Genomic DNA, 16220 nt, shown 5'->3' with positions numbered 1-16220 from the left:
GGATTACTAAGAGGTCTTCGGAGGCTAGACCCCCTTTCTCTACCACTTTGCAAACGCGGCTTTTGGTGCACTACTGGTTGGGGGATGAAGTCCACTTTACTCCTTCGGGGTCTTGAGGCCAAGAAGCCCTCCTAGTACCTCCAGCAAGTCCTACACAGCGGGATTTCTGAGAGTTGGTCTGTGGCCCCGCCCCCTTTCTCCATCACTCTGCAAACGCGACTACTACTTTAAAAAAAACATAAAAATTCACTGGGAAAACAACCAAAAGGTTACAGGGACGTTCTAGTTAGGCTGACATTTCACTCGTACAAAACCAGAGAAATTCAGCTGTTCTAGTTAGTGAGCTAACTAACTCGCGTACCCGCAATGCACTGCTTATGACCTCACATATTACATCACTCATGACATGGTCCGTGACATCACTCATGACATCTCAATTGATATCACGGATAACATCACCCAGTGACTTTCAAAAAAGTTATTTAAGTGTTAACTATGTATACCAAGTTGTATTGGTGAATCAGTGGGTGTATGAGTGCCTGATTGGATGATTCAGTGGATATGTGACTTGACTGTATAAGTGAGTGATTAGGTGTCTCAGTGAATGTATGGGTGAATGACTGGGTGTGTGATTGTCTGCATCTCTGGTATCTAAGTGGCTGTATGGGTGTGTGGGTAGGTAAACGAGTTTCTGTATGGGCGAGTGATTGGTTGTCCTAGTACCTCTATGGGTGTCTGCGTGGGTGCGTAAGGTGGTGTGTGACTGCCTGTATGGATCAGTGAGTGAGGGAGTCAGTGGCTTTATGGGTTAGTGTGTGAGGGGCTATATGGGCGAGTGAGTATATGTATGGCTGGGTTGGGTTGGTAAGTGAGTGCATGGGTCAGTAGTGTATGGGTCAGTAGTGTATGGGTCAGTAGTGTATGGGTCAGTAGTGTATGGGTCAGTAGTGTATGGGTCAGTAGTGTATGGGTCAGTAGTGTATGGGTCAGTAGTGTATGGGTCAGTAGTGTATGGGTCAGTAGTGTATGGGTCAGTAGTGTATGGGTCAGTAGTGTATGGGTCAGTAGTGTATGGGTCAGTAGTGTATGGGTCAGTAGTGTATGGGTCAGTAGTGTATGGGTCAGTAGTGTATGGGTCAGTAGTGTATGGGTCAGTAGTGTATGGGTCAGTAGTGTATGGGTCAGTAGTGTATGGGTCAGCAACTGGGTATGTGAAAGGCAGTAAAGGTGAGTGACCGTATCTGTGAATGAATGTGAGAGGGACTGTATGGGTGAGTGAGTGAATGAATGTGAATGTGCAAGTGGCTGCATGGGTGAGTGTATACTTGTATCAGTGACTATGTGCGAGTATGTGTTAGTATCTGTATGAGGGAGTACATGTTAGCATCTGTATGAGGGAGTACATGTTAGTATCTGTAGGAGTGGGTGAGTGTGTAACTGTGTGGGTGAAGTGTGTAACTGTGTGGGTGAAGTGTGTAGCTGTGATTTACTGTATGGGTAAGTAGGTATGCGAGTAGCTCTATGGATGGCTGACAGTGTGTGAGAGGGTGTATGAGAGGATATGTCTGTGGTTGCATTAGTGAGTTGAGTGGATGTGTGTTGACCTATGAATCAGTGAGAGGCTGTGTAAGTACTCGTTTGGGTTTGAGAATGGTAGTGTGGAAGTTGGAGTGGGTGTATGAAAGGTTATATGGGTGTGAGTGAGTAGGGGGATTCTGTGGATGATGTCATCGGTGATGTCACTTGAGATGTTATCAGCGATGTTACTGACCAGGTTATGAGTGATGTAATATGTGAGGTCATAAGCAGTGCATTGCGGGAGTGCGAGTTACAATTCACTCACTAACTATAACGGTGAATTTCTCTGGTTTTGTACAAGTGAAATTTCAGCCCAACTATAAGGTCCCTGTAACATTTGAGATATATATATATATATCCTACTGGAAGTAGCCAGTAGGTAGTTCTAGTTAGGACATCGTTTCCATAGGAAAATCATTTTTTACTTGCCTATAACTTTGGCGTTGTTTGAACAATCTTCATGAAATTTTCCCAAAAATTGTGTGTCAAAATAGGTCCTTTGTGTCATGGAAAGTTTGGCGGTGATCTGTGCAGTGGGGACCGAGAAATAGGGGCGCGAAAAAAGGGTGCGTTTGTAATGTTAATTCCCATAGAAACACGTTGTTGCACCTAGAGCCCGAACCGCTGGACGGAATTACACCAAATTTGGCAGAAAGGTAGATGTTACGCAGATTGGGCTTTTTGTTATTGGGTGCAAATCCGTTCAGTAGTTTGAGAAATTTAAGTTGAACATTATAGATATATCCCTGGCCATGGATATTCCGCTATGATTTCGCAGTTAATCGCGACTGTGCGTGCTAACAGGAATGATGTGATTGGCTGGACGCAACCTGAACAGAAAGTTGCGGCTGCCATTTTATCAATTGGGAACAGTTCCCGGGGCTAAAGATTTCTGTGAAAGCAAACATAAGGGGTCAGGGTCCAGGTCGAGGTACTCTGACCCCATGTTTTAGAAATGTAAGCATTAGTGACCCAAGTTGTATCTAAAAATTATTATATATTTTTTTCTTAATTGCTCGCAATATTGGCAACGACTCTGCGATCGCCAGTGCAGCTCCCATGCAACGATGCGGGGACATCAAGACTATCGCAGCAACACCGCGAATATTGGTGGAAATATAAAACAAAAATATAGCAGTGAATCATTAATACACATTGTATTATACTGAGAGTCTGATAAGTTTTTATAGAGTTATTTGGATAGTGATTTATCTAGTGTGATAGTTAGAAATAACTATATATTTATCATTTTTAAATGTGGTGGTGGCTATTGAATTCTTTCTTTTTCTTTTCGTGCCGTATCCGTGGAAATTGTGATTAGACATCATTGCCATCTCTGGCCTCAAAATAGGTTTTAGAGATGATTGTTCTTGAAATACCCTAGAAAAACATGAGTTGAAGTGTACAGCAATAAAACCCTAATGTGTAAAATATTGTAATATGTGTGCATATGGGTTTTTCACTTTATGCATTCTTCTTGCATAACCGAGAAAATGGTAAATAGGTCTTAAAGATGAATTGTAAAGAAACTAAGTACAAAAACATGACTTTAAACATGTTTTGAAAGAAGCATGTATATAGTATTATTTGTAGCGCAATGCTTACAGTGGATAATCTTAATTACATTTTTGGATGTGCTGGTTGCAGTTGAAAGTCTGCTTTTGTTTTGCAACGTATTCACAACGTTGTCGCCAAGATACCCCAAAACAAAAAACAAAAAGGATCTTTATAAAGAAAATTAACAATATTTCGGGTATATATCACTGAAAAACCACAGGTTAGAGGCACGTTCTAGTTAGGTAATACACTCCCATAAAACCTTTTATACACACTCATGTAACACCACTGTTAAACAAGCTTCAGTGGCTTCCTGTGAAACATCGGATACAACTCAAGGTATGCTGCATGGTGTTTAAAAGGCACAAATGGGCTAGAACCCAAATCTGTGGCAGATGAGTTAAAAAAAATATGTTCCTCTCCGCAATCTAAGATCTGCTCACGTGAACCAACTGGTTGTTCCTAAATACAGCAAGAGTAAGTCTGGAGACAGGAGGTTCTTTGTGATAGCCCCTACCATGTGGAACCCTTTCCCTATGAAAATCCATCAGGTCACGGATCTCAACTCCTTTAAAAAATGTCTGAAGACATGGTTGTTCATACAGGCCTATGAGATATAGCTGGGCAGTTTGGAGGCCCTCCAAATTATTACTATACTGCCAAGTGACCTTTGGTTAACCTGCATTTTATAAATCCTACATAATATAATACCAAACACAAATCAGCACTTACCGAGGCTAGAGCAAGACCAAAACTCGTTGATTGATGTTTCAGCTGAATTTCTATTTTGTGCAATAGAGCTTCAATTCTTTGTTCTTCAAATCCTCTCCTGGAAAACAAAAACACACATTCATGCTATTTTACCACTCCATGCAACATAAACACAGAAATTACAAAGTTCCCAATTATCACACAACTCTCTCTGTTAACCTCTATGCATTTTTGGGAGACGTGGCCAGCTGCTGAGCATGGCGGACGTGGACTGAAAGAGCTCCGCAACGAGCCCCGACACTTGACATGAAATCCTGATAGAACGGGGGCTGATGGGGAAACAACGTGCTACAGGGTGCGGAGGAGAATATACGGCACCTGTAGCCTAGCCAAAGAGGGACCGGACATCGGGGGTTTTCTTTTTTCTGGAACACCCGCACCGCCGCTCCTAAGAGCGGAGATCCGGCGTGTTAAAACCAGGGGGAGCGGTGCATGTAACTAGAGCTGCCGGGACACGGAAGGTACTGGGCCGGAGACAGCAGCTGGCTGCACCGGGAACATCTACGCGATCTGCGGAGGCGCTAGCTAGGGTACACCATATATCCTACAGGCAAGGACGCCGTCCGTTCGGAGGAGAAGCAGCAAGAGGGCGACCAAGAAGGCTCGAGGGAAGCGCCGTCCCACCGCAAGGTATTGAGGACCCTCTGGTGATGTGAGGGGACCCCCGCACAGATTAGCAGGATTAAAAGCACACTCTAGGTACTCTGCTGTTGGGGGAGTTATTGGCGTTTGGAGAGCAGAGAGAGACCGTGGCTTGGTGGCAATGGCTGATACGTCATGAGATTGTGTGCCCGGTGTGGTGAAGCAGCCCCATTCCTAACGTACACGGAATTGCCGGCGGATACATGCTGCGAGGTGAAATGTTATGATGTGCGGACCTGCGGCACTGCTGGGCTAGTTGTGGATGCTTTGGGAATGATATGCTGGCAGATTGGAGGAGGGCTTCAATACTGACGATTACAGGCCTCACTACGAGGGAGCACATGTAGGGACCACACAGCCACATAGACGGTGTATCACGGTGGTGCTGGCATTGCGTTGTTTCTACGCCACGACTCACTCGTACTGGAAGTGCATGTATGTAATTACAACTCAGAGGCGAGCATATCCAGTAGTGGGGTAGCTATCGCCCACTGGGGTAGTGGCCTAACAAATATATGAGAGAAAGGCCTTCCCGAACACAGGTGCACGGGAAGAGCCGGGCCTGGATGCACAGTGATGCAGGTTGTTTCCAACACATAGTAAGTGCCACGAAGGCGGATCCGATAGAGTGTGAATCTTGGAAGGGAATTGCAGAGTGGGATCATCATTATTATTATTGGTGCTCAACACAATGGGTCGTCCAAAGACTAGACAACCTGATCCCCCTGCATCTGGAGACACAAATACTACAACGCACGACGATGGGGCGCATGGTTTGGACACCTGTGTGCTCTAGTTTGGGAACCCGTAGCCAATCCGCAGCCCTAAGGATACTTGAAACAGATTGTTCCATATTGCTTGTGGTTGGGGTAGCAAAATTTTTGGCCTGGTCATGGTCAATTCGTACTCGTTCACTTATGGCAATCGTATCGTAATGAAATTATGTATATTCTCAATCTTGCACTCTCCCGTATGAATTATTGTATTTTATTTATAGAAAAATCTATATTTTAAGAAATTTGACAAATTGAAGTACTTGTATTTTTATTATGTATTTACTCGACATTCCATGTTTAATATGTATTTTTATATATAGTATTTATTGTATTAGGGATAGGGGAATGCTTTTATGACAAATGTCGAATAAAGCTTTAAAACTGAAACTGAAACAATGACACTGAGGTGGTGCCACCCATGGGGGCTGAACAGCATGGCGATAAGTTGGACCTAATACTAAAAGAAGTTAGAGTGTCGCGGACGGTGACAAATAGGGACGCTTTCCACCTGTCTAAATTTATTACAAGCAGATCATAAGAAACTGGCAGAAAAGGTGAAATTAAACAAACTTGCTCTAGACGATCTGATACCCCAACAAACTATCCACACCTCCCAATTGGAACAACTACAACGGCAGTTACGAGGACTACAAGACAGGGTGGACGATGCTGAAGGGCGCTCCCGCCGTAATAATGTCCGCTTGTTGGGTATACTGGGGAGAAGTGAAGGACGTGACCCCACCCAATTTGTGGGAACTTGGCTGCGTGAGCATGTAGCGAAACAGGGCCTAACAGAACTTTAGAGTGTGGAGAGGGCGCACAGGGTGCAGTCACGGCCTCCTCCCACGGGAGCACCGCCTAGACCGATAATAGCCAGAATACTGAACTATAATGACCGAGACACGATTTTGCGGGCAGCAAGGGAAAACGCCCCCATCCATTTTGAGAATAAAACAATTTCTCTATACCCGGATTTTACAATTGCAGTTCAGAAAGCGAGAGCTACTTTTCAGGATGCCAAAAAGAAACTGAAACAACGCAACCTGAAATACGCACTACTCTTTACGGCCCGTTTGAAGGTCATTTTCGGCCCCAAAACTATATTTTTTTTTATAGTCCTGAGGAAGTGGCAGACTGGCTAGAGATCACGTTCACGCCTCTTGTGTCACAGAAAGAGATATCACTGAGTCACTCTGCAATATCCTTGTTGCGGCTTGGGGGAACAACCAGCACGGCAGAGAATTGTGGCCGAGGAAAGGAGATAGATATAAGCCCATCCCCAGAACAGATCACAGACAGTCAAAGAGACGCTCTCCTGACGGCAGCAGCTCTAGCAGAACATGACGCCCAATCTGGTGCTAGGTCGGTCCGCTCATCAGATGAGGATACAGTCCATTCGGACTCTGAGACTAGACTCACATTATTTCATTCGGTTACTGTAAATGACTGTTGAGGTGGTATGATGGTCCTTCCGGCGGCTGGTATCGTATAAAGTTTTGTTTAAAATGCTCCAATGCAAATAATAGCACTTATAGGTCCAGTTCGTTATGCTTATTGTATGCTAATGGGGCTTGAGATGGAGCTCTGAGACTGATGTAACTACATACGGGGTACTGTATGTTAAGAACATGGTGGTTGCCGCCCCCCCCCTTAGGCGAATGTACTATGGTACTGTTTATGGTTATTGGTTTGGTCCTCTACTGTTATAAAGAGGAACCTAGTATTGGGTGTTGCGTTGGGGTATTTTGACATGAACCTTACCATAGGTATACAACAACCTCAATCAAAGGTAGGGACAATGAGTCAGGATATGAACTGTTATATAGGAATATATGGCACAACCTAGCACACATACCATTACATCTTGGAACGTACGGCTCTATACACAAAAGACATAGAATCCTTGTGCAGCTTAACCGAAGGAAGGTACATATTGCTCTGCTGCAAGAATACCATCTTACGAAGGTTGAGGCCATGAAAATGCACAAAAAATGGAGGGCAGTTGTTCTCTACATCCTATTCGGCATTTGCCAGAGGAGCTGCAATATGGATACGGAATGGCACCCCCTTCGCACTGTTAGAACAAAGAGTTGATGTGAATGGTAGATATGTGCTCCTGCTGGGCACTCTAGATGGCAGACATGTAGTACTGGGAAGTATATATGCCCCAAACTCAGAACAGGATAAATTCCTGGACTTGTTATCCACGGCGCTCGCGGGGTGGGGTTCTTACCCATGGGTAATAGGAGGAGACTGGAATGCAGTGCTTGATATAGATCTGGATAGATCACATCCACCACTGCAAAATACAGGCAGCAAAAAACAAGCGGAAGCTCTGCGTAAATGGGCGAAGGGATGGGGAGTGAGTGATATATGGAGAATGAAACACCCGACAGAGTACTCTTTCTATTCCCCGTCTCATGGCCTACACACTCGTATTGACAGGATTTTAGTACAATGTCACTGGTAGCAAATGTACTAGATACTACATATTTAGGGAAAACCTTATCAGATCACAACCCACTGGAAGTTATTCTGAAATGGGGGAAGGTACCTACACCCATCCCAACATGGAAATTAGAGCCCACACTACTAGAGGATTCAGTGTTCCAGGAGGCCCTATCCACAGCGATAAGTAATTATTTCATTGAGAATGCACACACTGCCAGCACACAACAGCTTGAATGGGATGACTTCAAGACAGTGTTGCGTGGGGTTCCTATCAGCACACAGGTGGGAGCACGTTCTGCTGTACTTAAACGCCTCAAAACTGTTGAGGATAAGATAGGGGTATTAGAACAGGAAGCTGTAAATTGTGATCCAAAAAGAGGAACTACAGGAAGCAAATATTCAACAGGCAGAACTACTGGAAGAATTACCAATCCTAGACTATAACTTATATACCAGAAAGCAACACGCAGAGGCAGATAAGGTGGGACCACTGCTAGCTAGGATTATACGAAATGCCCCACAGACAGCTCCGATCCTTGAAGTTAAAACACAAAATGGTACACCTGTTGCTACGCAACTGGAAATAAATAGGGCATTTCAAATCTATTAGGAGTCATTATAGGCCGCCCCAACGGACTTTGATCAGCTTGAATTAGACTCTTTTTTTGAGGAACTCCCCCTCCCACAGATATTGGAGGAACATAGGGAGGGACAGGAAAACCCAGTAATGGAAGCGGAGATCAAAGCAGCTATCAAGGCCTTTCCCGAAATAAGACCCCGGGGTTGGACGGGCTACCGGTTGAATTTTATGCAACTTCTATGCCCTGGTTGGTCCCACACTTACGCAAGATGCATCAGGAGTCACTGGAACTTGGCTCCTTACCAGGCACTACGCTTCAAGCGCTGGTGGTCTCCTTGCCCAAACCAGGTAGAGATAGTAGAGATCTCTCAGGATACCGACCCCTTTCCTTACTCAATACAGGTTATAAAATCTTAAGTAAACTACTAGCTAATAGAATCCAACACTACATATCCCGACTGATGCACACGGATCAGTGTGGATTCATGCCAGGCAGAAACACGGCCCATAACATCCACAGATTACATCAACTTGTCACACTCCAAAACACCCCCCCATAAACAAGAATGTATCTCATTACATTTACGCCAAGCTTTTGACTCCCTCCGGTGGGATTATATGTTGCACATTATACCAAGATTCGGAATTCCGGATGCCTTTACAAAATGGATTTCCCTTTTATATACTAACCCTACCACTAGAGCATGCATGGTACAATATATATCGCAACAGTATGCAGTGGCAAGGGGTACGAGACAAGGCTGCCCACTCTCACCCTTAATATTTGTACTGGCCCTAGAACCATTATTGGTAAAAGTTTGTAGGCTGGCGCTCCTTAAGGGCATTACAGCTGGACAGGATACGCATATAATTTCAGCTTACGCAGATATTATTTTATACCTTACTAACCTCAGGGAAGACCACTTGCCCCTTCCTGCGATATTTAATACTTTTCAATCATTATCGGGGCTTTCCATAAATGAAGCTAAGACATACGCCTTTGCATTTACAGAACAGTTGGTGCAGGGCCCAATACAATTTGGTCAGTGGTCATTCCAAAAAGCGACAACTACATTAAATACCTGGGCATTAATGTATATAGGGAACCAGCGGACGTCCGATGGCAATACAACCCGAGCGATAAATTCACTCAGATCCCAAAACAAGTTATGGACGTCTCTCCCAGTGTCGGTGGCTGGTAGGGTGACCATTGCTAAAATGGTGATGCTTCCGCGGTTACTTTACTATTTCACGAACATACTACTGGTCATTCCGTTGAACGTGTTTAAGATGCTAGATACATTGTTGATAGAGCTGATCTGGGGAACGGGTAGGCGTAGAATAGGACTGTCCAAGTTGCAGCTGGCCACTAAGCAAGGAGGAATGAGTGCTCCGGACTTCAGGGCATACTGTTATGCCAGTCAGCTGCAGTGGCTGTCATATTGGATTGCAGGAATTAACCTCCAGGAAGTAGACATGTCATGGGGAGAATGGAATAAGGGTTCCCTGCATGCACTGCTGTCGCCTAAGTGTGCCCGCGCCATCCACTTCCCCATTACTAAAAGTGGCCATAACATACTGGAAAAGGGCACTAGCGTATACAAAGAAGTAAATCCCATACGCGCCCAATATACCGTTGCTTGGCATAAACACTACACTGGGAACAGTATCACAAAAACAAATTGCTAGGTGGGCAGTCGGGAGTAGATACTGTAGGAATGTTGTTTGTAGACAGCACACTGATGAACCACGATATATTTGTAAAAGAGAGAGGAGTACCAAACACCCTGTTCCTCCTACATGCAAAAATAACACGCTATATCAGGAATACATGGGCTCCTACTGGTAATGAACCCCCGACACACGCGCTGCTACACTATCAATACTTAATGGGGAATGGCAGTCACTTGACTCGATGGGTCTACCAGGGTATTCGGACACACGCTGAAATCTCACTACAGGCATTTCGAGATAGGTGGTCTGCGGAACTAGACAGGGTATTTACTGATACGGAGTGGGATGGTATCTTGGAATACCCAAAGAAGGTGTCGCGCAACGCGAAGTTTAAATTTATCCAACTTATGATCGTGCACCGAGCATATTTGACCCCAAGCAGGCTGCACGCCATGTTTCCAAACACGTCGGATGTAAGTCCGAGATGCAAGAGCCCTAATGCGGATTTGCTGCATATGCTATGGGTATGTCCACGCTTACCAATAGAAGAAGGGGGACCCCCAATGACGGGATGAAGAACCGGTAAACAAGGGGTAAAGGCAAAATACTTCAAAAAGAGAACAAAACCGGTTCAATAAGTATAGACTGTTGCCTAATGAATAGGTCCTTGATAAAGCACAAGACACAACTGAAACAAGGATAGACACAAAAAGGATCAAGAGTACTCAAAGGATTGTAGGTATAAAGATAAACCTAACATGTTTATTTTACTTTTTTTTATATATAGGAAATTTCATTTTTCAATTTATACAAATGTATCTCATCATAAGACGAACATATAAGCATATAATACAAAAAATTACAATGCATCAATAAATATACAATAATCAAAAACAAAAGGAGTGCCCCACTAGGAAACTTAACCATGCATACATTCAGTCAAAACCACATTCATAACATCTAAACACATTGTTGGTGAACACAAGTTATCCTTGGGTATTCGAATGGATGAATTGATTGTGTCTCATCCAGAGGAAGCCAGATGGTACTTCAGAAAAAAGAAGGTCATCGAATCAAGCGCCAACGCGCGTTTCGGTATAGGGCCCACAAGGGAGCCCCACCTTCATCAGGGCGTAGACCAAGGATAATAGGGGGCAAACACTCGATTAAAATGAACGTTCTTGGAGGATCATGGATAATTCGCATCCATTGCTTGCTTTTCGACACGTTTCATCTTCTAAGACCCCCACTGGAGTATCCTGGGCTCGCGCTCTAATTGGATTCTCTCGGAATATCTTTGACGCACAAGATTTAAGCGCCGTTACCACTCCTGTTTCACATTAGAAACCAAGAAAACTTTTGCCTACAGTGAGCCTTAACTTAGGGTTCCATAGGACTCTGGTTTTATTATTGCGGCCTGGAGGCGAATTATCCATGATCCTCCAAGAACGTTCATTTTAATCGAGTGTTTGCCCCCTATTATCCTTGGTCTACGCCCTGATGAAGGTGGGGCTCCCTTGTGGGCCCTATACCGAAACGCGCGTTGGCGCTTGATTCGATGACCTTCTTTTTTCTGAAGTACCATCTGGCTTCCTCTGGATGAGACACAATCAATTCATCCATTCGAATACCCAAGGATAACTTGTGTTCACCAACAATGTGTTTAGATGTTATGAATGTGGTTTTGACTGAATGTATGCATGGTTAAGTTTCCTAGTGGAGCACTCCTTTTGTTTTTGATTATTGTATATTTATTGATGCATTGTAATTTTTTGTATTATATGCTTATATGTTCGTCTTATGATGAGATACATTTGTATAAATTGAAAAATGAAATTTCCTATATATAAAAAAAAGTAAAATAAACATGTTAGGTTTATCTTTATACCTACAATCCTTTGAGTACTCTTGATCCTTTTTGTGTCTATCCTTGTTTCAGTTGTGTCTTGTGCTTTATCAAGGACCTATTCATTAGGCAACAGTCTATACTTATTGAACCGGTTTTGTTCTCTTTTTGAAGTATGTCCACGCTTACAACACTACTGGGCGGAAGTGCACGAAGTCCTGCGAGAGGTGGCCCCAGGGAGATGGGGTGTGCAAGCGGAACACTCTTTATTGGGACTGGGCATAAAACACAAAAGTGGTAATCCCACAAGTAGATTTGTCAATCCTGCGTTAATACTAGCTAAGCGGATGATAACTAAAGGCTGGAAAGCCGCGACGGCACCAACAGTGACGGAGTGGTATATTGAGGTTGTGAGATGGGGCAAAGGGAGAGCGTGGAGCTCAAAAGAGAAGAACGTAGGGGACTACGCAAAAAGCCAATCTCACTAGAATGGAACGCGATATTGGAAGGGTTTATAGCAAAAGAACTGTAAAGGTCATATAGTAGCTGCATGGTGAATAAAAGGCCCTGCCATAATATTATGTGAGTGTGTAGGAGATGTTTAAAGGTGACACTTGTACATGTAGAGGATCTTTCCGGTAAATGGGATGCTGCCGTTAGAACAAACCATACCTGAATATGTTGTATTTTTACACAGGTTATTTACAATTATATAAGGGTTCATATAGGGGGGGGGGGGGGGTTATTTCAGTAGTTGTGTTAAAAGTGTCATACTATATGTTATGATTAGAGCATTCTAGCAATATATACAACGCAAACTGCAAATGTACAAGCGGGTATGGAAATGCTGTTGCATTTATACAATGTGATCTATATGTAGTAAATGACACTCAAAATCAATATATATATATTTTTTTTTTTAAACTATGCATTTTCAATCACGTGCTGAAAACTTAATTTGCATAAAAAGTGGAAGTTGGATAATCACATTTAGAAAGTGGCAAGAACCAATCAAAAGTTGGAATCGCACTGTGCAAATACCATTAAAAAACTCATGAGTAGCTTATCGTGTGAAGTTTTACTACACATTTTCTAACAAATAGTAAATAAAAATTCAAATGTAGAGGCCATGACAAACTTCCTAAAGAATTAATTTCTACTTACTCAATAACTTCATCAATCGTTCTTGAAATAATCTGCTTCACAGTTTCAATGTCATCCACCGTTATCCCTTGCAGGCCTACACTAAAGTAAGCTTCTCTTGTATTGCCATTATACCTGTGAAAGCAAATTTAAAAAAAATGTACAAATTTATACTAAAAATGAAGAGAATAATTATGTATGGTTAGAAAATCTGCAGATTAAGAAAAATAAATGTTGTGCCCTGTTTCACTACTGGTATAACGTAGCTAAAGAATGAGTCATTAAGGTGTCGTTAAGAGCATTAACTAATTAAAAAGAACAGTTTGAGTTAAACAAGTACCTAATAATTGAGAAACTTACGAAGCACAAAGTTTTCTACACCTTACAAAGTATGTCACTTGCAAGCTGTATAAAAATTAGTCGGTAAATCAAGGAGATTCAAGAGCAAAATAATACATTCAAAGTGGAAAAGACTATGCAAACATTTATTATGAATTTACATTTACATTGTTTATGACGAGCTGAATGCTTGGTTATGTCTTTGACAATACCCTCCCTAGATCAGCAACTTCTTATTTTCCCTAGGGCAACATTTCCCCCTTTGTGGGTGGGAGTGAAAGTCTAAGCAATAAGGATACTCAAATTCTGTATTCATCTTGTAACAATTGCTGCACTTTAAAGACAGAGGTCAAATGTCAGGCTATGTGATCTGACACAAAAGTCACGAGCTACCTGTGTCAAGCATCCGGTGCATGTCATCTATAGCATTTAAGATATCGGTTTCTGAACTGCATCCTGCTTTAAATCCCGAACGAAGTATGTAGAGCAGGTTGTGGTCGTCCGTTTTTTGGCTGAGCTGGGATTGTATGTTTTTTCAATGGCTTTTGCTAAGAATGGTAGGTTGTTTCCTGAGCTGGAAGTTGTTTAGGGTCTGCCCATATTGTTTTGAGAAGAGGAGAGGTTTGTCCTAGATTTAGGATCAATAGTTTTCTCTTGTTAAATAATCTGGGATCCCACACAAAGGCAGGAACATCAATGAAGAAACCATGAGAGAGAATACTGCTCCATTTATTCTTGGAAAAATAGCAGCACGTGAATAGTACACGGTGTGCTTGCTTGCAGTATTTAATTATTAAGCAAACCAATTCATTTTTAGACTATAACACAACAAATATAGGGTTTAATGGGAAGGACAGGGCTTATAAATTTAAGTAGTTCCAGCTTCTCAAGTACTTTCCATAAACTACGAAATTTGACTGCCTGACTATTTACACTTACCCAACATCAGGCGAAAAATCTGTGCCAAGATTAGCTTCGATCAAAGCTTTATAGAAAGGAGAATTTGGTCCTGAAACCATTAGCGTAGACAGGAGGCTCAATGTGAAGGCTTCAAAGGTATCCGTAAGCCTATAAAATGAAACAATGTAAAAACAGAACAATGTGTGTGAATTTTTAGTAGACTGTTTTGGACATGATAGTTATGTTTCAATGCTGGACCAACAGTTGTGACCTGAATCATGACAGCTACTTTGCCTATAAATACTCTCTTTACTTCTCTGAAATTTACATAAGGCCTGCCAATGATCAGCATAAAACCTTCGGCGCTAGAGAAGATAGTTAAATGCAGGGCCTGCATGAGTGAGAAATTGGGTCGGGGAGTTGTGAGTAGCATTTGGTGGTGGGCAGCCTAAACTGACGATCCCTCAGATACTGGAGCATTTCTTTATGCTGAAAAGCTGGAATACTCAAAAATGCGTATCCACACTCAAAGATGTAATGATCAACAGTTTTCTCATGTAAAGAGTTGCACATAACTACACAATGTTAAAAAAGTGACAAAGAAACATACACACATGCACATATTCTTATAAGCAGCAAGGGTGAGGAGTGAAAAAGTATTGGTATGGAGAGCAGAGAATAACAAAATGGGTACAGGAACTTGATAAAGGATGCATAAATGCTGAGGAGTAGAATACAGAGGAAGAGCGGAGGGAGGCTAAAGAACATACTAGAGAGATGAGAGAATAGATACTAAGGAGAGAGGAATGTGCAAAAGGAATTTATGGGAAGAAAAAAGGGACCATAGGAGAGACTGAAAATGATAAATCAGTTACCCAGGGAGGAGGAAAAAGCAGAAGCCAGGTGAGAAATAAAAGCAGTATAGAGAAAGAACTGAATTTGAAAGAGAAGCTGTAGGACTGGAGAGTATACAGAACTTGAGCAGAGGAGGAGACATTTGGGGAATTAAAAGTGAAAGGCAATAACACTGGGATACTAACCTATTTTATAAGAAAAGAGGCAGACATAATGGGCAACATTCAAACATGTTTTGCCACCCTGAAGTGGAACTTAGGTGTGCATATAACAGATATTAATGAGCGGATCCCAAAAATCCCTATTCACGCAAGCAGGTTGTGTGATTTCACATTCACAAAGTGTCTGTACAAATGCAGAAAATGCATTAACAAAGACAGAATTGTACCATTTTAAAAAATTATTGTTCGAATCTGGGCATTCCCATGGAAGGAATCCATACTGCCGTAAACACCCACACACGAGAGTCTGTGAATATTAAGAATTTGCAAATAGTTCACCATCTTTAAAACATTGCCAAATATAATTATGTGAAGGGCATGAGCAAGGGACTATACACAGAGGTTTCAAATAGGGAGTATCAGTTTTGCGACATGCATGTCATTTTACTATGTTTCTTATCTACTAATAGGCTGCACTGCAAAATGCCCATTTGTAAAAGATCACAAAACAACCTGCTAAATTAATATTAATTAGTTAGGTTGCCATTTACGGCCCCTTGTGATGGACTACGAATGCAGGGATGGTGGCCGGCAAGGGACTGCATGTTTGAAAATGATACGTTTTGCTGCTAGCCAGCTACACAATAAACATGTGGACAAACAGTTACACATCAATAGTACCTGCACCTCCACAATGTGTTAAGGTGAATTTACTACACTTACTCAGTAAGGAGAAAGCCAACGCTCACAGTTGTTTGCTTTGCAGGGTCCGAAGCAAAGGAATCTGGAGCACAGGTTACATGGCACTCTCTCTAGCAAAAATTATAGATGACCGAACAAAATTAAAATATAGAAAGTAAGAGATAAATCACAAAATGATGAACATGGTAGAAAATGAAAGGCACATTTTTGCAATCTTATCTTAAGCACTTCAGTAAAATATAAAT

The 16220-nt window shown here is 42.3% G+C and overlaps 1 protein-coding gene across 1 annotated transcript in view; it reads right to left on the bottom strand.

Moving 5' to 3' along the window:
• PITRM1 (pitrilysin metallopeptidase 1) overlaps positions 1-16220 on the bottom strand; it is a 369052-nt gene that overhangs the window by 242321 nt on the left and 110511 nt on the right. Inside the window, exons 9-12 of the mRNA XM_085631897.1 lie at positions 15997-16085; positions 14297-14425; positions 13040-13153; positions 3868-3964 (exon numbers count right to left, since the gene is read on the bottom strand). Of these exons, the coding sequence (XP_085488023.1) occupies positions 3868-3964; positions 13040-13153; positions 14297-14425; positions 15997-16085 (429 nt within the window). The remainder of the gene's footprint in view (positions 1-3867; positions 3965-13039; positions 13154-14296; positions 14426-15996; positions 16086-16220) is intronic.

Source organism: Triturus cristatus, chromosome 10 (genome assembly GCF_964204655.1).
Source record: "Triturus cristatus chromosome 10, aTriCri1.1, whole genome shotgun sequence".
Classification (NCBI taxonomy): Eukaryota; Metazoa; Chordata; class Amphibia; order Caudata; family Salamandridae; genus Triturus; species Triturus cristatus.
The sequence above is the reverse complement of the archived record's forward strand: the minus strand, read 5'-3'. Positions and strand labels throughout refer to the sequence as shown.